The sequence below is a fragment of the Hordeum vulgare genome, chromosome 5H (genome assembly GCF_904849725.1).
Source record: "Hordeum vulgare subsp. vulgare chromosome 5H, MorexV3_pseudomolecules_assembly, whole genome shotgun sequence".
Taxonomy (NCBI): Eukaryota; Viridiplantae; Streptophyta; class Magnoliopsida; order Poales; family Poaceae; genus Hordeum; species Hordeum vulgare.
Window position 1 is genome coordinate 453101598 of NC_058522.1, and position 26237 is coordinate 453127834.

General features: G+C 44.2%; 2 protein-coding genes across 2 annotated transcripts; both read left to right on the top strand.

Moving 5' to 3' along the window:
* The first annotated feature begins 4307 nt into the window (after window positions 1–4307).
* On the top strand, window positions 4308–5985 carry LOC123395842 (zinc finger protein 8-like). Its single transcript, XM_045090877.1, has one exon. It carries the CDS (start codon window positions 4662–4664, stop codon window positions 5562–5564), a length of 903 nt encoding a protein of 300 aa, XP_044946812.1. The 5' UTR covers window positions 4308–4661; the 3' UTR covers window positions 5565–5985.
* Window positions 5986–12849: 6864 nt separating this feature from the next.
* Window positions 12850–13552, top strand: LOC123397650. Its single transcript, XM_045092187.1, has one exon. It carries the CDS (start codon window positions 12986–12988, stop codon window positions 13376–13378), a length of 393 nt encoding a protein of 130 aa, XP_044948122.1. The 5' UTR covers window positions 12850–12985; the 3' UTR covers window positions 13379–13552.
* Window positions 13553–26237: the final 12685 nt, after the last annotated feature.

The window sequence follows — 26237 nt, forward strand, 5'->3', positions numbered from 1 at the left end:
GCCCTATGCGTCAAGGATAAGAAATCAAAGAGAAAAGAAGATAAAGGAGGTGGGAAGGAAGAGAAGGACTCCACCTTCCAATCCTAGTTGGACTAGGATTGGAGGAGGACTCCTCCTATTCCTAGCCGGCGCACCAAGGGGACCTTGGCCCTCAAGGCAAGCCTCCCCTCCCCTCCTCCTATATATAGTGGAGTTTTAGGGCTGATTTGAGACAACTTTTGCCACGGCAGCCCGACCACAAACACCACGGTTTTTCCTCTAGATCGTATTTCTGCGGAGCTCGGGCGGAGCCCTGCAGGAATAGATCCTTCACCACCACCGGAGCGCCGTCACGCTGCCGGAGAACTCATCTAGTTCTCCGTCTTGCTTGCTGGATCAAGAAGGCCGAGATCATCGTCGAGCTGTACGTGTGCTGAACGCGGAGGTGCCGTCCGTTCGGCACTAGATCGGAGCGGATCGTGGGACGGATCGCGGGACGGTTCGTGGGGTGGATCGAGGGACGTGAAGACGTTCCACTATATCAACCGCGTTTCTTAACGCTTCCTGTTGTGCGATCTACAAGGGTACGTAGATCCAAATCTCCTCTCGTAGATGGACATCACCATGATAGGTCTTCGTCTGCGTAGGAAATTTTTTGTTTCCCATGCAACGTTCTCTAACACCAACCTGAACTTAATCTTAAGCTTTTCCGTGAGTTTGGTATCACTCAAGTAAACTCTAACAAAAATCGCCAACCGGATGACACCAAATGTGTGTGGATATGTCCGGACATCTCCAAAGATAGCGGGCAGGGCGCCGACCAACCAATCCTAGCCATCAAATGTTTTGGCCATTTCAAATAGATCAAACACAAATATGGAAAAAATATAAGATCAAGTGATAAAATTAAAAAAAAGTTTCATATATTACAACCAAACGGATAAAATTTAACAAACTTAAACCAAATTTAACCTAAACTAAACTAAACAACGTGAGGTGTCACATGATGGCAAGGACTCCAATGCCATCTGCACCTCAGTAGTTGTCCACGTCGTCGCCTGAGTTGTCACCCTTGTCATCGTCGTTCTCGTTGCACCAGCGGTGGAAGGCCCACTAAGCATCACCGCATGCATGTCCTGTCATCGCCTCGCACTCACGGCGCATACGCTCTACCGCATCCTCCAACACTTTGCAGCGCTTGTCTTTGATAGCCTCGGTGGCTCGGTTGAAGGCGGTGCGCTCAATTTCACTAGCCTCACTTTGAGGGGCTGCTCTTTTTACATAGCTTTTTGATATAGGAATCTTTTATTAAATCATAATGTAGCATTAATTGAATACAAAGCATGATGAGAAATATATGGCTGGTTTGTAGGTTAAATTACACGGCCGAAGACCAATAGTATGACAAAAGATCATAACAAAACCGATATATCAGTAAAAATAGTCATATTTAACCAACACTATATGCCTATATTGAAGAAGACATGGAACCAATCCCAAGATTATATTGCCATTCCATTTGGGTAAAAACTTTTAAGGTCACCCGCCAACCGCACAGCCATCTTCTTATACACTGATTGATACACCGTTCCATGTAACAGTTCGACAATTCACCGTACTCCAATCAAACTATGGACTTATGACGGATACACTTCGTATGGATGTAGAGTCTGCATCATGTTGTCGCTATTAGGTAGGTACCTATGGAGTATTTAGTATGTTAGTTGTCGGTCGTCGGGGTAGCTACATACATATGCGTCCACCCTGCTGTGTGTTGCAGCAGTTCTTGCTGACAATTTGCACGCTGATGATAACTACGCATACCAATGTTTTAAATATCACGATTCATTATCATGCTGTGCTCCCCAACCCTTAACACTGCACAACTCTGTGTTCTAGTTTTTTTTTTCTTTTCTTGTAGGAGTACTCCGAGACAACAAAAACGTAGAGTGAAATCCTCTATGAATGCACAGCCTATCCCTATGAGCATTTTTCAAAAGACTAAAACAGTATATTATTTTGAGATCTTTCGAAGTCATCGTAGGTGGCTCGTAGACGACAGAGATGTCTCCTCCCACAGAACGCGCATCGTCGAAAGTTCTAAAATAAATCCAAAATAAATACGAGACTTGAACTCTGATAGACTGAAAATACCACTGTCCTTCTAATCATGAAATCATAAATTGGTTCGCTAAATCCTTTGTTCATTCCGTATGATGAGTTAAACTTGTGGTTGAAGGATTAAGAGGACAGTGATATCTCCAGTCGTCCAGCAAGATTCAGTCACATTACTATTTCTTGTAGTCATACAACACCATCACATAGTAGTAAGCCACATATGTCTGTCACTTGATTTTACTTTCATTCACAATTATCCATCAACCTGTCATCGCATGCATGTAGTGCGGAGAGTTTGTTGGAGTTGGCAGTACCCATTTTTTACTTGAGTATAGTGCAACACATTGGTCGTTGTGATTTGGATTAAAGGGTGAAATAGAGAGGGGAGAAAATTCACAAAAAAAAAGGAGCAGAGAAGGCAGAGCGTGCCTAAAATTATTGGTTGGACTATTCATCTATTGCTGAATATTGAACCAATCTTTGTGTACAAGAGATTTTGGAGATGAGTCTAAAAAATAAAAAGTATGAAGTATTAATCTGACTTGGGACAATCAATATTTCCATCAAATGCTTGAATTCAACTTATTGCCAAATCCTTCGAACTATTAAGTTGTTAACCGTACACAATTTTCTTTGGGGTGCAGAAACAATATTCCATAGCTACATGTACGTGAGTTTGCACTTGGAAATTCGTGAAGAATTATGCAGTTATAAGGTGGAGATTAAGAAGTTGATAACTTAATATTTCACATGAATTAACATAACTAGATGATACCCCGCATGTTGATGTGAATTTGTTGCAATATATTTCAATGAGATTTGGTTATATAAAATATAAATATTTAAATAAATGGGATTTTTATTGCCATGTCCCTGGTTCCTTAGTTGTACTCACTTTTCTCCATTCGCTCATTTTGCGTCCTTTTTGAGCAACATGGTTGCTTACTATAAGAACTAAATTTGAAATATACAATAATTATACAATAATTAAATATATTTCATATAACCAAATCTCATTGAAATATATTTTATTTTAGCATACAAAATCATACAACCATACAATAATTAAATATATTTCATATAACCAAATCTCATTGAAATATACAATAAGTTTAGCATATTAAATATACAATAATCTTATACAAAAATATACTCATACAATAATTTATTATGATACTATGATACTTATACAAAAATCATACAACTATACAATATTTATATATATTTGAAATTAAATCAAATTAAATATATTTCAAATTTAGTTCTTATAGTATTTACTTATACAAAAATCATACAACTATACAATAATCTCATGCATACTATATTTCATAGGAATTTTAGCATTCAAGAAAACCTCTTGAAGGGAATCCTTCGTTTCTCCCGTAATGCAATCAAACAATCAAAAGTAATGAAGGATCCAAATGGGCATGATATTGCAATTCCTTGATTTTCCTATTCCTGTGTGCCTATTGTTTGATTCCAAAAAATGCGGAAAGTTTATGGAAACTATAACTTTCTAGTGTTCTCACAAAAGTACAAAATGTTGTTACAAGTTCCAACTTTCTTTGGGAACTTAATTTATTTTAAATTTTAAGTATCAAGCAAATATTTTATTATATTTTAATGGATGCATATATATATTTGAAGTTTTAAAAGGGTTCTCTTTTTTTTATTCTGGTTTTTGAATGAAAAGTGTGAGGCACATACTGGTGCCATGTTTTTTATAAGCATTAAATGGCCAAAGCAAGTTAAGGATGGTTTCATGTGAGTATTCTACCCAATTTTAGGCGTTGCTGGTAGGATTTCTCCACTTCTAAAATTCTCGACACTTTTCCTAAGATGGTGTTGGTTGAACTAGTTGAAATGTTCTACCACAAAAAAAAAAGAACTAGTTGAAATGTTGACAAGAAAATGGGAGTGCATCTTAGCAAACCTAGTTTAATCCACAGGAGGATAAGGCCAGACCACGCGGTGGTCGGAAACAAATTCAAAATTCAAATTAGGATGATATGTAAGTTGAGTAGTAGCTTTATTTTTCTATAAGCACCCTTTTTGGCAACTAATGCAATTGACATCATGATGTTGAGTATCATACTCAGATTGGTTTTTAGATTGGTGCGGGACATAAATACGGATCCGCCGCGAGAACGACAACAAATATTTATTCAAGCATAGCATGAAAATAGAGATAATACATAAGATGCGCATAAGAACGTTGATCATGAACCAATAGCACATTTCCAGTGTGACCAACCAAACACAAAAACATTAAACAGTTTCGTTGTCAACCCTACCTCAAAACTGGTCCCGTTCCACCCCACCCGAGGTTAACCCCTCCAACAAGATGGCCCATACATCAACGCCCGCGGCTAGCTAGCTCCCTGCTCCCTGCTCCCTAGCTCCATCGATCCCAACATATTACCATCGGGCAACAGTATAGGAAGACCAAGAGAAGAATCATCCCCTGTAGCTGCAGCGCTACCTAGCGCCCCCTCTCCATCCCTAGCGCACGACACGGCTTACCCTAGCCGGCCAGGAGGAGTGAGGCTAGCTCGCGCTCTCCCATGGCCATGAGCGAGCAAGATGGGCAGCACGCCACCAACGGCCTTCCCGGGGATGCGGCCAACGGCGCCGTCGACATCGACTCCTTCTCGCAGCTCCCGTTCGTGCGGCCCAAGCCGCCCCCGGCGATGGAGGCCGGCGGGTCCAGCCCCACGTCGTCCATCCGTCTCTTCGGCTTCGACTTCCCGCCCGACGGCGCGGCGTCCTCCGTCACCGACGGCGATGCTGCCGCTGTCAGCTCCACTGCTCCAGGCCAGGCGACGGCGGCGGGGTCGGCGTCGGCCGGTGCAAGTGGCGGCAGCGGCGGCCGCAAGTTCGAGTGCCACTACTGCTGCCGGAACTTCCCGACGTCGCAGGCGCTGGGGGGACACCAGAACGCGCACAAGAGGGAGCGGCAGCACGCGAAGCGCGCGCAGTTCCAGAGCGCCATGGCCATGCAAGGCCACTACCCCGCCCACGTGTACCCCGCCTTCGGCAGCGGCTACCACCACCGCTTCGTCGCCGGGCCTCCGCACATGAGCCGCTACGAGCCGCCGCCGCACTACCCCTCGTGGTCCAACCACCACCACCTGGCGCCCACCATGCCAGCGGCGGTGCCCAGGTACTACGGCAGCGGCCCCGGCTCCGTGTCCCAGCCGATCAACGGCAGCCCGGTGCCGGCGTCGGCGCTCTGGCGGGTCCCAGGCGTCAGCGTGGCGACACCCGCAGCGCCGCGGCAAGAGCGGCCAACGCCCTTGACTCTCGCCGGGCGTGACGACATGGCGGTGGCGTGGGAAAGAAGAGGACAAGCCGGCTCGGCGTCGTCGGCGTCATCAGCGTCGTCGTCTTCGCAGCATGAGGCCGTGCGCCACGGGGGAGAAGCCGCCGAGAAGAGGGCAAACGTGAGCCTGGATCTCACCTTGTAATTCTCCAAGAAGGGTGCAGCGGTTAATTAGCGGGTTCGTGACTGCATGCTGCAGTGCAGACTAAGAGCGAAGGTCAATTCTTTTCTTCTCTAGCCCGTGACCGTGAGTTCGTTTAGCTCGACCGATCGACCAGCGGAGAGATTCTTTTTCCTTGGGTGTCCATTTTTGCAGTGTTTTCTTTCTTTCTCGTAGCACGCACGTACTCATTCGTCCTGCTCTTCTCGCATCGCTTTAGATTGCTTTGTAAGGAAAAAAACGGAGGGGAAATAAATGGAATGAAAGGGGAAGAAAATGGGGGGCCTTGTCATTTTCATATTCTTCAGCACATTTTCCCAGCCATTTGTAATCCTCTTCCACTACTAATTTCGTATCGATGGGCAAGGACTGATGCACATGTCTGTCCTAGCACTAATTTTCTGGTGCGTCTGTGTGTCCATTCAAACGAAAAGTTTCCCTTTTTTCCTCTAGGGACTTGTCTCCATCCTCGAAATGCTATTCAGTTTTTGCCACTTTAGCTGACAGTTATCCTTATCATTTGCTTTCTGGAGTAGTACTACTAGCATGCAGCAGTTGCTAGCAGCAGCTAGCGGTTGCTGACAACATTTACTCGGAGGATTTGCCCAAAGACGCAAGGCCAGCCTAACGAATGTCCATGCACTGCTCACCACTTGAATGAGTCTTGCCTGCAAATTGACAATGCGTGCATTTCCCAGCTACCGAATTGATTGTTTCCCGAGTGTTGAACTGTTCTCGGCATCCTGAAGTGGATGCTCCTTGGATTCAAGATTTAGGATCCATCTGTGGATTCTAGCTCGTTCTGGCAAAATAAAGCAGCACGCTAGTGTTTGTTGCCCACGGAAACTGTACTAGGCAGTGATGCATGTGCACAAATCTGAACGGGCGCTCGCAACATGCACAGCAGTAACAGCACCTGCCCATGCACATCGTCTATGCGTGCGTCTGCGCATGAATGTGACATGTGCATCCACCGCTCCTTGTATTTCCTTAACCTACTCCTTAAAATATCCGCACACATAAAATAAACAAATTATCACATATACAAATGACTCATGTATGTTTTTATATTTCAGCTTTAGTGAAAATCGTATTTCATTTGTTAGCTGCGGAAAATAACAAATCGGAACACTCTTACATGCGAGATAATGCACTTTTATTTTTTTCACCAAGACCACAAATAAATGATTTCCACTTTTTTTTGCCCCTACATGCGGAATCCAATACTCCCTCCGAATATAAGTCTTTTAAGAGATTTCGCCAAGGGACTACATACAGAGCAAAATAAGTGAATCTACACTTTAAAGTACGTCTATATACATCCGTATGTAGTCCCCTAGTAAAACCTCTAAAAAGACTTATATTTAGGAACGGAGGGACTAGAATATAAGAGTGTTTAGGTCTATTATATTTCTTTGCAAATGGAATATGTATTAAAGTGAGCATTTGCTGCCAAGAACAGAAAATCCACTTCCGTGCTTATTTTGTTTTCTGCGACTTCTTTTCGTCACTTGCATGCAAAACTATAAATCTTATGTAGTAATTTTGTTTTCATGTTGGTGTACACGCAAATTGAACACACACATAGATTGTAGTAGGTAGCGGAAAGAGACACATAAAAGATGCTACAATTTTTTTCGCATAATTTGAAGACGAATGATGAATACTAGGAACTAGCAAGGAATGAATAACAAAAAAAAAAAGTACACTACATTGGTGTACAAAATCAAAAACTATATTTTGGAATCTCGGTCAATTCCGAAAATGTTCCATGTAAAACACACACATGTATATATGTAGAATTCCAGATGCATGATATGTAGATACAAAATATTATTGATACACATTTTCAATATGTGATCCAGAAATAGAGTTAACATTTGTGTTTGTGTATCCACAAATTTTTCTTCTATATGTACTTTCCAAATTAATGTAATTTCAATAAATATTAAAAATGAAGGACCAACCTATATATATTGTTGGAAAAGCATTTTGAAATTTGTGGGGAAAAATATGATTTCCACACTTGTGGAAAACTATATGTATTTTATTGAATAAGATATCGGGCTGCGTGGAGCCTCGGAGGAAAATTAAAACACTTGAAATTAACGGGCATTGATTTCCATAGATGAAATATCACATTTCTATTTGCCCAAAACAAACATCAAGTATGTGACAAGACTGCTAAATTAGGTGCGTGGTGGAACATAAAAATTCTCTAACTTCAAAATTATCATCCAACATATGGTATTTGTACTTGATTATGGTAGCATGTTTTCTTAAATGGTTTTGACAGATTTGCCTATATACATTCAGCAGAAGATATTTAAATTGTCCTCTCACTAATAGAAAAATAAAAGATATATCCAATCGTGTAGTTTTTTATCTTCATTTAAGTGCATTTGCTTTAGTTTATTTAAAATAAAATTAAAAATAACTTTTCCGTATCAAAAGAGTATATCCATCTCATGACCGCATCAATTTGACCGACACAAAAGTAGACAACCAAACACGGTTTAAACATAAGCGAGAATATATGAAAACCATAGGTGGGGCCACAATTAGAAACAAGATTTTCATCCATGCTATGTAAATACCATTGGCTAGTGCTCAATTTACATGTAAACCATACACCAATGTCACGAACTCAACTACCATTTATTGTAGAAATATTAAGTACGGAATCAGTGCATGCATAATACTATAACCTACAATGGAGAAAAGACATTATTGTTGTTAAAGGTCATGGGAATCATTCGTGCATAGCAAACAAAAAAGAGCTACCACCCCGACAAAGATTTGAGCTTATTTTATCTTCAACTTCATTCAACTAGTTATGAAACATGTGTATTGAAACACTCCTATGGGAGAGAAATTAAACGGCACCTAGACCATCGGCCCATGCAAAATGGTGAAATAATAGTGAAAATAAGGTGATTAATTTGGCTCTCGGGCTCAGATGAGCCTGGGCATGAAGAGTGCCTCGTTTTGAAAAAGAAAAAGCTTTAAAAATATTTTTATTGTGGTGCAAGATAATTCTGTGCATGCAATCCGTGCAAAATTTTGTGAACGTTGGACATTCGAGGAGCTCGTGGCAAAAAAGATAAATTTTGGATGTCTAAGAAACTTTTGAAAATCGCACTTTTCATGTCAGATTTTTTATTTTGCCACGAGCTCCTCGAATATCCAAAGTTCACAAAATTTTACACGGAGTTCTCGCACAGGAATATCTCGCACCATAAAAAAATAGATTTTTTTGAATTTTTTTTCCTACTTCATAACGAGGTACTGTTCACCGGGCTCATGTGAGGCCGGGCTCCAGAGTGAATTATCGGCTTAATTGAAGCTTTTCAGATAGTCGAGCACAACATAGTTTGCCAATCAAGTTGACTATTAAAAAACTTGACAAAATAATCCCACACATAATATTATTACTTATACGCGATTGTGCTTGTTGTTGAAGTGAAAACAAAAAAACATAATTGGGGGTGAATATCTATCGGTGGATTTGTTTGACAGTTTGTGATGCTAGCAATCGTCACAATTGGGATTGTTAACAAATGAGCTGATATGAGAGTCGTGCAACAAATCGACATGCATGTACCCTAGAGAATTCGACTTGGCCGTGAGACCTAATCGAGCCAGGCGTATTTCTGTTAAAGGGTGGACCTCGAGTACCTTTCAGATGCTCGACCATGTGTCGCCTGCCAATTCAACGACACAAGACAAGCTTTCCTCATGATGTTTGTATTCTAATCCTAGAGGTTGGAAGAAATTGCATTCAACCAGATGTGTAAGTTTTTATTTGTTGAGAAAAGATTGTACCCCTTTATTGATGAAATAATAAGAGTATTATTGATAAAAAATCCTTCATGAGGATCTATCAGCCAGACATGTTGGTTGATACCATTTCTAAGAGAAGATCGAACCAACATGTGTAGTTCTTTGTTTGAGGTCCTGACTTCATGAGAGAGCATGATATCTTCAAACTCATCTCCTCTATCCGTATTTCACGAACAATCCGGACATAAGAGGTTTTAGACTCGTCATGGAGGGTGTTAATCACCCGCAGGCAGATCGACTTATCTAAGTGGATTGTCTCAAGGAAACCTTACTTAAGTCTTGCCTTTAGTGAGAGCACTTGTGCTTTGAAATGAAATGAAACGAAAGATGGCCACCATTATCCTGGGAGCATTAGGACGACCCATGAGTTGAAGCGGCCTACTATTCTATGTCATGAATGAGTCTTGGCCCGTTCTATGTGCATGAGCATAGTTTTCTTCGAGAAGATGGCCCGTTCTTCTTCTCTCTCTTCTATTTTTCAACACCTTGAAAGGAATCAACATCACGAACACACCGCTCGCGGAGAACTCCTCCTTGCGCCATAAGTGTCATAGAGAAAAACAGTGCTCACACACACCCATTGTGGGCTGGGCCATTATGGAGGCCAGCGCTCGAGGGAGTAGCATTGGTTTTCCCTCGTACTCACGTAGCGGTTAACCAGTCAATCATTGATCGATCGATCAGTGAGTTTTAAAAAAGTGTTTTTTTAAATATCAGTAATTTAAAAATATCGGTCAGAAATTTGAAAAAAAATCATGGATTAAAAAATATTAGTGATTTCAAAAATGTCAATTTTAAAAACAAAGTTCATAATTGTTGATCTTAAAAAGTTCAACTATATTTGAAAAACTTAATCAATCTTGAAAATGGTTCCTCCATTTCTTGAAGGTTCACAAATTTTTCAGAAAGTTCATCGTTATTGATTTTTTTTAAAATGTGTTTTCTATAAAAATAAGCAATTTAAATGTATTTTTCATTAATTTCAAAACGTTCATGGATTTAAAAATAATAATTTTAAAATATAATCATTTTTTAAAGTTCATCAATTTTTAAAAAGTTTCCAAATTTGAAAAAACTTAATCAATTTGAAAAATGTTCATCCAGTTATGAAAACATTAGCAAATATTTTATTAAAAGTTTCATTGATCTTGAGAAAAGTTCATTGTTTTAAAAAAACAACAAATATGAAAAGAGAATCGTGCATGTCAAAAATAAAATATATACCTGCTAATAAAGAAAATAGATATCCTTAGTCCGTCATACTATTTTATAGAAAACCCCTTGATGTTTTTGACATGAAACCCACAGTATATATTAAATGTTTTTCAAAATACTCATATTTTCTAAACCGTAACTCCAAATTTAGCATGTTATATATGGATTTTGAGTAGAAAAATATGTAGAATCTGAATATGATGTTATTTTACCTGTAAAGTTTTTAAAAAATATTATCTAGGATTCAATCTTAATCAATAATGCATTACCCGCCTTTCTTTCATACCGGTACTAATTTGGATTGTGGATGAACATCTCAGCAAAATCAGGATTAGGGACGGAATTTAAGATTACTTGACCGTTTCTTTATACATATTAAATCTACATGCAAGCCGTATTATAATAGAAGACATGTAAAATCTTGAACTACGTTTTTGTAGGCTAAGATCATTTTTGTTTGGGTGGTAGCTACAAATACTCAAATTATAGATCACCTTTTGTAAATTAAAAGTATGTGGTATTTTTTTCCCGTTGCAACGCACGAGCCCTTTTGCTAGTAAAGTAAAAGTAAAAAATAAAATAGAAGGAAAGGAAAATAAAAGATAATTGATAGCAATAAAAAACTACTCCCTCCGTTTCTAAATATAAGTTTTTGTAAAGGTTCCATTAGGGTACTATATACAGATGTATATAGACATACTTTAGTATGTAGGTTCATTCATTTTGCTCCGTATGTTGTCCCCTAGTGAAATCCTTAAAAAGACCTATATTTAGGACGGCGAGAGTAGAAAAAATCTGTCTAAAGAATAAAAATGGAAAAACTAAGTTAAAAAGATGCATCCCAAAACCAGGAAGAGCTCTCTGCCGTTGCATCCCTTAGATGGGCCAGCCCACGTTGGAACTCCTTTAGCGCGAGTTAACGAAATGCAGTTAACTGACGCATATGGCGGGAAATAGGATTCGGGCCACTCGCGAGCATCCGTTCGCTCGATCAGATCGTGTCCGAGTAAGCAAACAGAAGTGCAAAAAAGGGATGCGACGTGGGATGACATGCCGCACGTGACCATCACGCAGGGACCAGGACAGTAGTCGATCCGTACGTACGTGCTGCTCGTAGCAGTAATAAATAATACTCCATGGACTGCAGTGTACTGTCCTAGATCTTGTTATCTTTCGCCATGGCCACCGATACGATATGATATGATACACAAGAAAACGACTAGAGGACATACATGCTGTGTTGTACTCTCTCCGTTTTTGAATATATAAGTTTTTTAGAGATTACATTATAAAGACTGTGTATAGACGTTTTTTAGAATACAGGTTCTTTTTGGCAAGTAGGATCTGTTGTAGCTCTGCTTTTATGATGCCCTTTATTTCAAAAGATTCAAAATTTAAACTTTCAGATTTAAAAAAAAAATCTGAAAAAATATATATGCAAGTATACAAGGATCAAATGTATATGCATGCAAGAATTTAGAACAAAATACCTTGAGATGCGATCTGTGTAAAAGGAATAATTTTGTAAACTTTCGTGATGAATAATATCATGTGTTAAAAAACTATATATTTGTGTTTTTTACACGGCCCTCATTTCAATGTATTTCATTCTGAAAATTTACACACATGCGTGTTATACCCTCATGTATATCTGTATTTTTTCAGATTTTTCAAAATACTCAAATATAAATTTTGATGATTTTTTTTAAAACCAGCCTCCATGAAGGCCGAGCTTCAAACGGTATTTTCGCTCTTCTGCTTCGTATATAATAAAAAATAGTAAAATTTTTAGAAAAAATTATACTTAGAACCGGAGTGACTAGTATCCACTCAAGATGGGGTTTCTTAACCACTTGACGATGTAGACGCCGCAGATCCTGCTCGACCCCAAGGGGACACCTGCTCAGATTACAAATGTACAGATCCCGTCGACGCTGCACCGGCCAACGGAGCACCCGGCACCCGCCGCCCAACTACTGCCACCGCCACCGACCGGTGGCCCCCATGCTGCACAGGCGCGCTTTACTTAGCCCCGACGCGCCGGGGATCGGGCTAAGCAAAGCGCTCGATCGCGTCGCGGAGCCCACGTGCGTGCGTGCCGACATGCCGTGTCAGTCGGCCGGCCCGCCGGAACGTGCTCCGCGCCGGGCCGGCGCCTCTGATTGGCCGGCGCCCCCGCCACGTGTCGCCCCGGGTTCGTGCATAAGTAAGCGCCCGCCCGATCGTCCACTCCCCAACTCTCTCTCCCTCCATCGGCGGCGACCTTCGAATCCCAGAGCTCCCGCCTCTCGCAAAGCCTCAGAAACCACCTGCAAACCATCACCCCGGTTAGGCCAGGCCGGTGACCAATGGGGAACTCGTACGGCAACGGCGGCTCGTCGTCGGGCCACCTGCGGGCGCCGGAGATGCCGCTGCACCTGTGCTTCTTCCTCCTCGTGCTGTTCGTCTTCCTCGGCTTCTCCTGGTACATGAGCTACGAATCGGTGGTGGAGACCTTCGCCGACCAGGGGAAGCTCCTGCTCATGGTGTCGCCGCTCGCGCTGCTCCTCGCCGTGCGGCTGCTGTCGAGCGGCGACGGCGATGGGCGGCGCGTCGACCAGCTGCTGTCCATGTCCATGCCGGAGAGGGACTCCATCCACCGCGCCGGGGGGTCGCCGTGGGGCGTCGGGCTCCTGCTCGTGCTGCTCCTCGTCATGGTCTCCTACCAGTCCAATTTCCGGGAGAAGTGGTTCGCGCTCTAGTCATCGGGTGGTGAATGATGGATCGATCACCTCCATCGGAACCGGGATCGGAACATTGAGCAAATCTGCAAATGAGCTTGTACCTCTGTAATCCGAAATATACATGTCTTCACGCAAATACCGTGTAAAGATATGCTGAGTGGTGAATTATTTAGGGTGGGTTTGACAACAAAAGTATAGGGGGCTGCTACACATTCACCGGCGGATGTTTAGTAAACATCCGCCACCTCAACGGCCGTTGGATGTAGTGGTGCAGCCGTCCGATCTACGTTCCCGTATCCAATAGTTCCTGAAACACAGGCTGAGTTGCAGAAACAATAGCTGCGTTGCGAAAACAATGATCGTGCTTCAAAAAAAAAATCCTGAAACAATGATCGCGTTGCAGATTTTTTTACGTAACTCCTGAAACAATAGCTGAGTTGCAGAAACCACGACCCTATTGCAGAAATGTTGCAGGCCAGTTGCGGAGCTGCCCGACGACGGAGGGCGACGGGTAGGCCGGCGGCGGAGGGCCGTGGGGCAGGACGACGGGGCGGGGCGGTGGCGCGGGGCGGCGGAGGGCGACGGGCAGGCCGGCAGCGGCGAGGTTGTCGGGGCCGCAGCAGGCCGACGGCGGAGGGGCGACGGGGCCGCAGCAGGCCGGCGGCGGCGAGGTCGTCGGGGCCGCAGCAGGCCGACGGCGGAGGGGCGACGGGGCCGCAGCAGGCCGGCTGCGGCCAGGTCGTCGGGGCCGAGGCGTAGGCGAAGGCACGGACTAGGCAGTTTTCTGAAACACCTACCCAGTTTCTGAAACACCGATCCAGTTTCGAGATTCAACAGACGAGCGGGCGGCGGATGGATCGCGCGGTGGAAGATAATCTTTTCCCAAAAGTATAAGCCAAAGTATCAAAAACTGTAGTAATTTTGCCTCTAGATATGAGATACCATGGTTTTACCAAAACACTGTATTTTGAAGTATTCATAATGCATAGAACATTTTTTTTGGAAAAGAAGGTTCAAACCCCCGGCCTCAGCATCAATCGATGCATACGACCATTTTTATTAATTATTCAACATAGGTCTAACAAGAACATACATCAAACATCCGAAGCCACCACTCACACCTACAAAACTCGATAATGTGGAGTGCTCTCACTCCCATATCTGAAACCGGTGCCATCACCGATACATCCACATAACGTATCGAAACCCACAACCGGTGCAACAGACCTAAAGCGTACATCACATGCACACGTTTTAGATGCCGCCATCATCATCAGGCCGCTAACCCATCTTCAGGAGAGAGATCTGTATCATCCTTGCAAGTCCGTCCATCCGTCGACGCCACCACGGCTCGTTAGTCCAGACGCGAAGATTCTGAAAGATCTGTCGTGCGTAGCACCTGCCTACCAGGCATGACACATCGTAGCACCTGTCGGACAGGCATGACTTGACATCTCCATCGAAAGCTCCGTGCAAGATGGTCGACGCCACCACGGCGCCAAACAGCGCCACCGCCCTGCGCTCATTCGTCCAGACACAAAGAATCTGGAAGAACTGTCGTGCATAGCACCTACCAACCAGGCATGACTCAGCGTAGCACGTGTCGGCTAGGCATGACTTCATAGTTCCACCAAATCTTCGGGCCAGACGAAGCCGCTCCATCTCCTGCCTCTGTCATCCAGCGCTGCTCCACAAACGATGCTCTCAAGAGAGAAACGGCACCGCAGTACCGTCATCGTCCGATCTGGAAAGTCAGATCTTAGGGTTTCCCCCGAAGCAGTGCCCACCACCAGCAACTGTCCAGGACCCACATAGTGTCCACCACCACTCAGCCCTCAAGGCGATGCCTTCAGGAAGGTCACAACGTCAAGGACGCCGCCGCCGCCCACCGGAGTTAGGGTTTTCACCCGAGAGGCAGTGATGTAGGAAGTGGAGGAGGAGACGTAGACCGACGTCTCCAGGAAGAAAAACAGCGCCCTTGAGCATCGTCGGCGGCGCGGCCGGCGAGGGCTAACCAATGGGTTTCCCCTTATCTGAATCTCCTCCACCAGCTTCATCCGCGACCACGCCGACAACGCCAGGAAACCGCAGGAGAGAAGCACGCCGCGGGTATCTGGACCAATGAAGATCCAATCTGAACAGTGACGAGTACCACCACCCTGCGCTGGCCGACGGCGTCCGGGCACCAGATCTAGAAGGATCTGACCCGAACTCGACGACACACGCGAACACCATGTCTTGCCCCTCCCGTAGCCGCCACACCGCGCTGCAAGAACGAATCCCAGTCGTCGACGCGCTCCGCAGGCCGCCGCTAGGATCCACATGCAGCGCCGCCGCACTGTGCGCTAGTCCGGCACCTCCTCACGAACGACCGTCCCGCGCCAACCATGTCGCGTGAAGGGGAGAGGATCCTCGCCGCCGCCCCTGCCGGCCAGGCTTCGCCCAGCGGCGCTACTGGCGGCGGCGAGGATGAAGGAGGAGCGAGGGAGGACCGACGGCGACGGCTAGGGTTACCCCCTGGTCACCCACGGGGGCGACGGGAGGGGGTTAGGGGGGGGGGGGCGACGGGAGGCGTGTAACACCCCAGATGTAATCCTTGCCATAATTGGACCTTTCCTATTTTGGAGAACCAAGTTGTCATTGTTATGAGTCATCATTTCATGTGGATCATCTCATGTCATCATCTTTGCATCATGGCATCCTTCTTTTCTTTTGCATTGTTTCATTCTTGTTGGTGTTGCTAGCTATGCTTGTGGTGGTGTGTGATGATGTGGAGGTTTCCAAACAATGCTTTCAAACACATTGCTTTCAATCTATGTCAAAACCTTCTCCTCCTTTCTATTTATTTAACTTGTGTGTCAAACCTTGCTAGAACCTGTTTTAAAATGTTGATCATTCAGTGTATTAACTTGTGATTGAGTGGGGTTTTTTCTTGGGGTTTTTAAGATTTAAATCAATTGGAGTTTTTAATAAATAGCATATTAAATTCCTGGTTTTGATTATAAATTAATTGTTCTAAAAATGTGATTTATATTTTTGTTAAATAGGGCATAATTCCCTCATGCCCTATGTATTTTTATTTTATTTTTTCAAACCGGTGCGTGGCTATGGGCATTTTTGTTTGTGTGTTGTTTATTGTTAAAAAGAGGAAAACCACCTTTTGGTTTTTTCCTGCCGGGCGCTAGATAGAGCACTGGGCCAGCTCTCCTCTTCCCTAGGCCTCGCCTCCTTTTCTCCCGCGCGCAGCCCGCTCCCCTTTCCTTTCTTCCTCCTAATGCCGTCGCTTTCCCTTCTTTCCGTCAATGGAGCAACAGAGAGAGTGCAGCGCCGTCGACGCCGTGAATACACGGAAGCCAAGGGCTATAAAGCCTCGGCGTGCGTGCCCCTCCTCCTAGGGTTCCCCCCTTCCTTCTCCTCCACCGCCAGCACCTTCTTCTCCCTCCATCTTCTCCCTCGTCAGGTAAGTTCAGAGAGAGAACGGAGGGCTTCAGGTTCAGAGATCTACAGTAGCGGGTTGTCGCCGGCTCTCCCCCTCGTCGCCGGCCGATCTCCGTGGAGACTAAGATGGGAACGAGGATGCAGGAGGTATCCCCGTTCCATTCCCATCGCTAGCAGGGTTGTTCCCCCTCTCTGGCATCTCCTCCACGACGCCACCACTGGAGTAGGGCTTCGGGTGCCGCTGGCGTCCACCCCTTCTCCTCTTCTTCCTCCTCGTAGGTTCTTCCTCTTCTCCTCGACGCGTAGGGTGAGCAGTTCCCTTCCTCCTCCTTCCTCTTCTCCTCATCGTAGGTCTCTGGTCGACGTAGTTGTCGCCGCCGTCGCCGTAGATAGGTGCTCTGGTGCCTTCTGCTATGGCGCCAGAAATCCCCGGCGGCCTCTTGAGCTCGCGTTGGTTTTTCCCTTGAAGAGGAAAGGGTGATGCAGCACAGGAGCAGTAAGTATTTCCCTCAGTTTGAGAACCAAGTGTCTAGAGTACCTGCGCAAACACAAAGGAGCTTGCACCCAACGCTTTAAAGGGGTTGTCAATCCCTTCAAGATTGATTGCAAAGTGAGATCTGAAGGTGGAAAGTGCAACGAAGTAAAAGTGAAAGGCTGAAAATATGGTGTGAAGTAGACCTAGGGGCCATAGTGTTCACGAGAGACTTCTCTCAAAATAGCAAATATTACGGTAGGTGAACAAATTACTGTCGAGCAATTGATAGAACCGCGCAAAGTCATGACAATATCTAAGGCAATAATCATACATATAGGCATCACGTTCGAGACAAGTAGACCGATACTTTCTGCATCTACTACTGTTACTCCACACATCGACCGCTATCCAGCATGCTTCTAGTGTATTGAGTTCATGACGAACAGAGTAACGCCTTAAGCAAGATGACATGATGTAGAGGGATAAACTCAAACCAATGATGTAAACCCCATCTTTTTACCCTTGATGGCAACAACACGATGCGTGCCTCGCTACCCCTTCTGTCACTGCGTGAGGTCACCGCACAGTATGAACCCAAAACCAAGCACTTCTCCCATTGCAAGAATCATAGATCAAGTTGGCCAAACAAAACCCACAACTCGAAGAGAATTACAAGGATATGAAATCATGCATATAAGATATCAGAAGAAACTCAAATAAGATTCATAGATAATCTGATCATAAATCTACAATTCATCGGATCTCGACAAACACACCGCAAAAGAAGATTGCATCGGATAGATCTCCATGAAGATCATGGAGAACTTTGTATTGAAGATCCAAGAGAGAGAAGAAGCCATCTAGCTACTAGCTATGGACCCGTAGGTCTATGGTGAACTACTCACGCATCATCGAAGAGGTCATGGTGTTGACGAAGAAGCCCTCCTGAAAGTGCAGTCATGCCCTTAATCGTGTTTTGGTGTTGCTGACAACACACATATAGATAACTAATCACTAATCCCCTTTAAGCTATTGTGAATGATCATGTGTTGATAAGGACAAGCTCATGTGCTAACAAGGACAAGATCAAGATAAGCATTCCTGAGCACTACATGCTTGATTTTTGTGGATGTTCACATGGTGGACAAATGAAGATGAATACATAAGCTAGGCTTTCCACATTGTGTATGAGAGAGTTACTTGAAGACTTCATCATGTCTTGCTTTCAACTTGAGCCAAGAAGGAACAACAACATCAAGCTCAAGTGAAAGGGCTAACTCAAAGCCATCAGTCCCTTTGATGTTAGTGGTGCGGAGTGATGATCAGCGAATAAAAGTATACACTCAAGTATGGATCATCGGTACCCCTTTTATAATTCATGAGTCTTTAGGGATCCCGCACTATTAAGAGGGGATCACAGGTTTTGTGATGAACTTGCTCAAACTAGATATCCACTGTTCTGCTCATACCACATCTCCATTGCTCTGCTGTTATCACAAAACAGGGCCAGTGCCTCGGACATCCGGCCTCCTCCGGACGTCCGAGGGCCGAATGTCCGACCTGCTTTAGAAATCCGGAATCCTTTACGAGAGAAATCAGAGCCATATAACTCGGACTTCCGGCTCCCTCCGGACGTCCGAGGGCCGATCGTCCACGACCTTCGGAAATCCGGAGCTTTGCACCAGAAGAACTTGAGCCATATAACTCGGACTTCCGGCTCCCTCCGGACGTCCGAGGGCCGGACGTCCGTCCCCTTTCGGAAATCCGGAATCTTGCACCAGAGAAGTTTGAGTCGAATAACTCGGACTTCCGGCCTTCTCCAGACGTCCGATCCCTGTTGAACTCCAAAGTGGTTCCAGATATATTTACAGCCCTCGGACGTCCGACCCCTGTCGGACGTCCGACCCCTTGTGGACGCGCGGACATCCGTGAACTGTCGGATGTCCGACCCCTGTGTGACTTAAATTGTCCCCAACGGCTGTTTTACTCTCCCCACTATATATACCCCCCTCCCACTTCGTGAGAGGGTGCCCAACACAGCCATATCCTCATAAGAACACATTTCTACCCCACATACATTTGCTCACACCAAATCTTAGATCCCAAGAGCATTTGTGAGCCCCTTTGAGAGTTGTTCCAATCAAAAGATAGATCGTCTCCCTCTCCTTCTCTCAACCCAAGCTATTTGAGATTTGAGCAAGTTTTGAGCATTCCCCATGATCTTGTTACTCTTGGAGGTTGGAGACTCCTAGGCGGTAGGAGTTCTTCGCAGAGGAATCAATTCATGTGATTACCCCCGGAAAAGTTTGTGAGGGTTTGGAAGCCACCTCAAAGGCTTACCACTAGTGGTTGAGAAACGCCTTCGTGGTGTTATCTGAAAGGGAGAATAGGGTGAGCCTTCGTGGCGTTGGTGTGCCTTCGTGGTAACTTCCACCTCTCTAACGGTGACTAGCTTCCCTCCAAGGAAGTGAACATCGGGATACATCTTCGTCTCAGTGACCTTGGTTATCCTTAACCCTAACTCCTTACTTGTGGTGTACTTGTGTTACTTGAGCATACATACATTGCATATTGTTTGTGATCATTATATTGTGTTGTCTATTTCTTGTACAAGATTAATCATTCAAACATACCCTCTATATCCACACGTTCACACTTGCAGCTTTTGATATATCGTGTGCTATAGTGTGATCTAGCATCTTGTGTCGTTCACCTACTTGTCGTGTGATATAGCTCAAGTAAGTTTGTGTAACTTACTTGTGCTTGTTAGTAACTGTATTGTGTCCATCTTGGTAGATCGTGTTGTTGATACTCGTTGCAGTGCCTAGTGCATTTAGGATTTGTGCTTGACAAGTATCCTCTTAGTTTTTTTCCGCATTAGGTTTAAGCCAAATCCGAAGAAGTTTTTAAATAGCCTATACATCCGCCTCTAGGCGTCATCGAGGTCTTTTCAATTGGTATCAGAGCAAGGTCTCTCTTTAATTAGGTTTCACGACCTAGAGAGTATCGATGTCGACTATTGGATTAGTGCACAATGACACCTTTGACTTTGATGGCACAAATTATACCCTATGGAGAATTCGTATGCTTCATCACTTTCGGGCCATGGGCCCAAATACATTACAAATTGTTCTTGTAGGGATTGCCGACAGAAAGGATGATGCATCTTCATCTACTAATGAAATGTATCTTGATTGTGAGACTTTTCTTGCCATTCATCGAACCATAAGTCCTGAAGTGTTTAAGTCTATCTCGACTTGCAAGTCAGCTCATGAAGTTTGGACTAAACTTGAAGATATATATGGTGGGTCCAATCTTGATGAAGAGGATATTATGATGAAGGAGTTGGTGCATGAGCTCTTCACTCTTTTCGATCATAAAGAGTCCACCACTACTTCCATATCTGATTGCTTGCACACCTCAGCATCTTCAATCTCACAAGGTAACGACATGGTGGGTGAAGAAATACATGTTGATGAAAATGTCATAGCCTCCATGGACACGAGCATATCTAGCACCACACATAGTGTAAGTTATTGTGCTGATAGGTCATGCATTTCACCTAAAGATCCCTCGACAAATGTCTGTGGTGATATGCCTGCTTTCCCGTGTCCTCTTGATGAAAATATCTTGTTTCTCCCTAGTTGGTCTATGACTAATCATTTAGGGGAAACCAAGAAATATGAAGTACTTTTGACTAATGAAGAATCTGATTCACCAAAAGAATCATCATCAACTCCTCCAGTTCACATGTGCCTCATGGCAAGAGGTAATAATGAGGTATCATCTTCCCTGTGCAATAACGATGATATTTGCGATGAGGATGATGATGATGACTTGACTGAAAATATCTATGTGATCAGTAAAATTCTTCATAAAGCTAAAAATAACGCTCTTCAAAGATTCCAAGATGTTCTTGCTTACTTTGAAAATTGTAATGATTCACTTAATCATGAACAAGCTAAAAGTGAACAACTTGAACATGAACTTGAGAAGAGTCATCAAGCATGTAGAGACTTAAGATCTTCAAAAGGAGAGATTGAAGTTGCTCATGATAAACTTAAAAAGGATTTTGAGGTCCTCTCCTTGAATGCAAGAATGTCAAGGGAGAGCTCATCAAAACCTCTAAGATCTATGAGGAGCTTCAATCTACTCATGAGAAGTCTCTAATCGCTACTTACTCCTCTCATACTGTTGATGATACTTGTACATGTAACCCTATCTCTTTTGAAGTATCAACATTGAAGGAGAATGTTGAGCTACATGCTCAACTTGATTTACTAACTAGCAATTATGGGAAGTTGGAAGAAAACCATGTAATGCTCACAAGCTCTCATGCCAATCTTCTAACATCCCATAATGTGCAAAAGTTAGCTCATGAGGCTATCATCACCAAGGTAACATCAAGTGAGCCTCATGTGGACAATGGCACCACTTCTAATCAAAGTACTATATTTCCATGTTCTAGTCCTCGTAATTCGTCTACTCATAATGTTGCTACCTCGTGTGATGAATTACTTTTCTTGCCTTGTTGCTCTAACAATGAAGCTTACACTTCCTCTAGTACTTGCATTGACACTAACCGTGCAGAGGAAATCGAAGAGCTCAAGGCCCAAGTCACTACTTTGAAGAAAGACTTGGAATAGTGTCATGAAGGGATGTCCACACTCGACAACGTTCTGTGTGAGCAAACATCTCCGAATGACCAAAATGATGTTGGAGTAAACTCAAACAAGAACAAGAGTGGCCTAGAACGAGTTAAGAATTCGGCCAAAATCATTTGCTTCAAGTGCAAAGTTAAAGGGCACCATGTTAGATCTTTCCCTCTGAAGACGAAGTCTCAAAGTCACAAGCAACAAGGGAAGCGGCCAGAAACTCAATCACACACTCAGCTACAAGTTAAGGAAGGCCTCTTCCCAATAAGACCCAAGCCAACACTCCCCGAGGTGAGAAATCAACTGGGAAGAAAACAAAGGGTAGATGTTGCTACTTATGTCGTGAGAAGGGTCACGTCGCTTTGTCTTGCACGGGAGGTTACTTATCCAACCCAATCACTATTGATGATAGCTATTCCCTTGGGAAGGATAAGGTTGGCAATGTGTTTGCCAAGTTTGTTGGTACTCAAAATGGTGTCAAGAAAAGAACCATTTGGGTTGCCAAGCCTATTGTGACTAACCTCTTAGGACCCAACGTAGTTGGGGACCAACAAGCTCAAACTTGATCAATAGGTGACTTTGGAGGACATTGGAGACTTGGATACACAATGAAGATTTGAGGACTCTTCATCATTCGTATCATCTCAAGCCAAGTCACTTGGATTATCGAGCCCATATCCCATATCCAATGTGCCTCTTTGCGGTGACTTGTACTTAAATTGTTTACATTGAAAGTTGTCTGCCCCACTCCTTCTCATGTCTAGGCTTGGTACCTAGCATGTACTTTGACATGTTGCGCCTACTAGTATGATTGTTATATGTTATCTATCATGTATAGGTCGTTATGTATGTCATATAGTTGTGTGTAATCCTGATCATTACTTGCATCCTAGTTGCACCGTTGTGTGGGTCTTTTGAGACTTTAATAGATCATCACATTAAGGGGGAGTGTTCTGCTCTACGCACACCACTAACCCAAAATGTGTATATATGTATTGGACTCCATGTAGTATTCACGGTGCAAGATTATCCAATCAATTAGTTTGATGTCAAAGCCATCCGAAGTTTAAATTGGCATCCACTTATCACCTTAGTTGGATGATTGATTGCCTTGTATGATAAACACATGGATTATCACATTATTGGAGTATGATATGCTTTGTGCATGTCACATCCCTTGGTAAGATAAAACATCCGATGTATGCCACTCAAAATCTACCACATGGGGTTATCCTATAACTGTGTGGCGTGTCATGCTCCACATATCTTAATTCGCATAATAAGCCGTGTTGGTATCTAAATCCCTTAGATGTGCGTGAGTATAATGTCCTACTACACCAATGTTCATGGCTCAGCCGCTAGATCGTATCTAAAAGAAGGGCATAGTTGATGCATGCCTTTCAAATTAATTCTCCACACTATGATCTAACTAATTGGGATGTTAACGTATGACATCTAAACATTATGCTTATGGTTGAACTCCCATATCACACTTGTGTGAGTATAAAACAATCTTTGTGCTCGTTTGGCACCTACCACCACTGATAACTCTAAATGCCATTGTGTTCTCTCACACATGGTATCTCTGGCCTGGTAGTGCTTTTCATGGTCATTTTATTTCGGATTTATCTTCAGTTGACCTACATAACGTGCTGAGAAATTCATGTGTCTCCCGGTAGAGCTCGCACTATTTATTTCATAATGTTGTGGGAGTTATAATCATATTACCTACACTTATACATCTACCGGGTGAGACATGCATGTAAGGTTGTGCAAAATGCATGCCTTACATGGTTTGATGCCTTGAACGGTTCATGTGTTGAACTTGGGGTGCTACCATATGTTGGTTTGTCACCCTGATTCATTTTGGACGACATGAATGTTCTGTAATAGAAAATTATGTGTTCATTTGTCCAAATTGTATATCCTTGGATTTTGATAGGATTGTGTAGGCATATCTACTATGTGTAGATGCACATGTCGTGTCTATCGTATCTTTGAACCAATATATGTATATGGTAAATCAGACGTATCCATTAAAAGGTTAGGGTGGGCTTGAAAGTAAAACTTATATCTATATGCACATAATTGAGTGATCTTACCCTATATATATTGTAGTTGGACTAACTACTTCAGACCCAATAAGTTTGGGGACCATACTGTGCTTAATTGGTGGTTTAGGTACTTTGGAGAAGCATTGCTATCTTGACTTATTCTCAGAAGAAGATGATGCTGGTCACGAAGAAATTAGAGTCAAGACAGGACTCGGCTACTTCTACGCCATACCAATGCTTTTCCGGTAACAAGTATTTACTTCATGCATGTACAACATTAGAGTCAACACTGTGTAGATTGCATCATGGCATGAACATAATACCTTTTCCACTTTGTAATTTCCTGCATGTCCTTGTCAATCACATTGATGAAATGCTTAGTGTTGGTGTTCTCTTAACTCTTCATGGTCATATGAATGAGACAAATTTGTGGCATGACCCTTGTGTCATGTGCCTTGCTCTTATAAGAGGATAACTTGTGCATGATTCTATGCACTCATGCGTTTGATGGTATTTTGGACCCACACTTATCATAGTAGTCGTATTAAAAGACTTACATCAGACCATGTCCAAAATATGTTAGTTGAGAGGTCCCTTTGGTTGCTACACATGCGAGAATACTCTCACCTCATCATCCAAGTTCCAGAAGTTGCCCCTGCCTTCTCTCTCGGTCGTCCGACGGATCTCGGACGTCCGACGGCTAAACGCACTCCGGACGTCCGGCACATGTCGGTCGTCCGACGGCTAAACATTCTCCGGACGTCCGACGCCCCTCGGATGTCCGACACTTCGGGAGCTCTGTAAATAGAAGGGCGCAGGCTGGGCCTGGCCCTAGCCCCCACCCACCTCCTTTTCTCCCAGCCGCCACCACAGCCGGCGCCGCCAGCGCCAGAGGTGCTCGCCGGCGCCGCCACCAGGGGCCCTGCTCCAGGATCTGACAGATCTCCTCCACGGGATCCGATCTCCTCCGCGGGATTCGTCTTCCCTTCCTCTCCTCTCTCGATCTGCAGGTATCCCCTTAGTCTCACTCACGTTTGGTTCCCCTTTCTCCCAAGATTCATGTGTTCGTTCATGTGGTTTGACCGTGACCGTTCCCCATTGGGTTTCCAACCGTGTAGGCCTTGTTCATCATGCCCAAGACTACGCACACCGCCCGGAAGAACACTGCTGGCTCATCCGCTCGTGCCCCTACTGGCACGGGGTCAGATGACTCCGATGGGCAACGCCATCCCTTAAAACGGCTTGCCCGACGTACTCCTCCTCAACAGCTCCCCTCGTCGTCTGATGGCTCTGACTTCCAGGATGAGCTTGCAGCTGAGGACCGTGCTGAACAGCCCGCCGTTCGGAAGTCTATGACGAAGCCTGGGACTCGCAGGCCCTCCTATATGCCACCACCTCCTCCTGAACAGCCCAAAGGTAGCTCGTCGCATCTCTCTTGAACCTCCTGCTACTTTAGGTCGTGAAGTCAAGAACTTCACCACGGTTGCTAAGTCTTCCTACCTCACTTTCCGCCGCGACGTTGACCAATTCTCTGTTGTACGTGACTCTATGGACTCACGTTTCCGCAAAAACGTCCAGGCATACATCTTTACTACGATCATTGTTCCTAAGGGTCTCTGTGTCCATCACTTTATTGATGTTGTGCATATTCGCACACACCCGGCGAAATACCCGGGTGCCATTGAGCTCATTGAGTCATCGGGGCTTGCTGCTCCCTTTGCTTTTTGGTGCGATTTTAACGCTGCTGCTATTCACCAATTTTATGCCACATGTTTCTTTGGCCCAAACAACACTGTTAGCTGGATAACCTCTGAGTTCAGTTCACAGCCTCTTATGATAAGTTTGTTGCCGCACTCGGTTTCCCCGACTCCGGCTTCAAAATCCATAAGAATGATCCTAACCATGCACATAAGCCAATTGAGGCGTGTGGGTATCTCCTCAAACAACTCCATGAACTTGATGCAGACGAACGGATGAAGGATCTTAACCAAGTATCCATCTGGCGCTCTCCCTACTTTATCATCTTTCAGTGTCTTATCCGCACCATCTATCCAAAGATGGGTGATAAGGGATCCTGCAGTGGCTACTATATTGACATCATGTCACGTTTGCACGAGAACCCCAAGGGCAAAATTAATGTGCCTCACTTTCTATGGCATGAGATTCGGCTCGCTAGTTTTCAATACAAGCGAGCCTTCCCTCACGCCCCCTTTATCCAGGCTTTTATTAACCATGTGGCTGAATTCACTGTTGCT

Excerpts from the sequence above, each read along its gene's own strand:
- LOC123395842 (XM_045090877.1), top strand. The coding sequence starts at position 4,662 with ATGGCCATGAGCGAGCAAGATGGGCAGCACGCCACCAACGGCCTTCCC.
- LOC123397650 (XM_045092187.1), top strand. The coding sequence starts at position 12,986 with ATGGGGAACTCGTACGGCAACGGCGGCTCGTCGTCGGGCCACCTGCGG.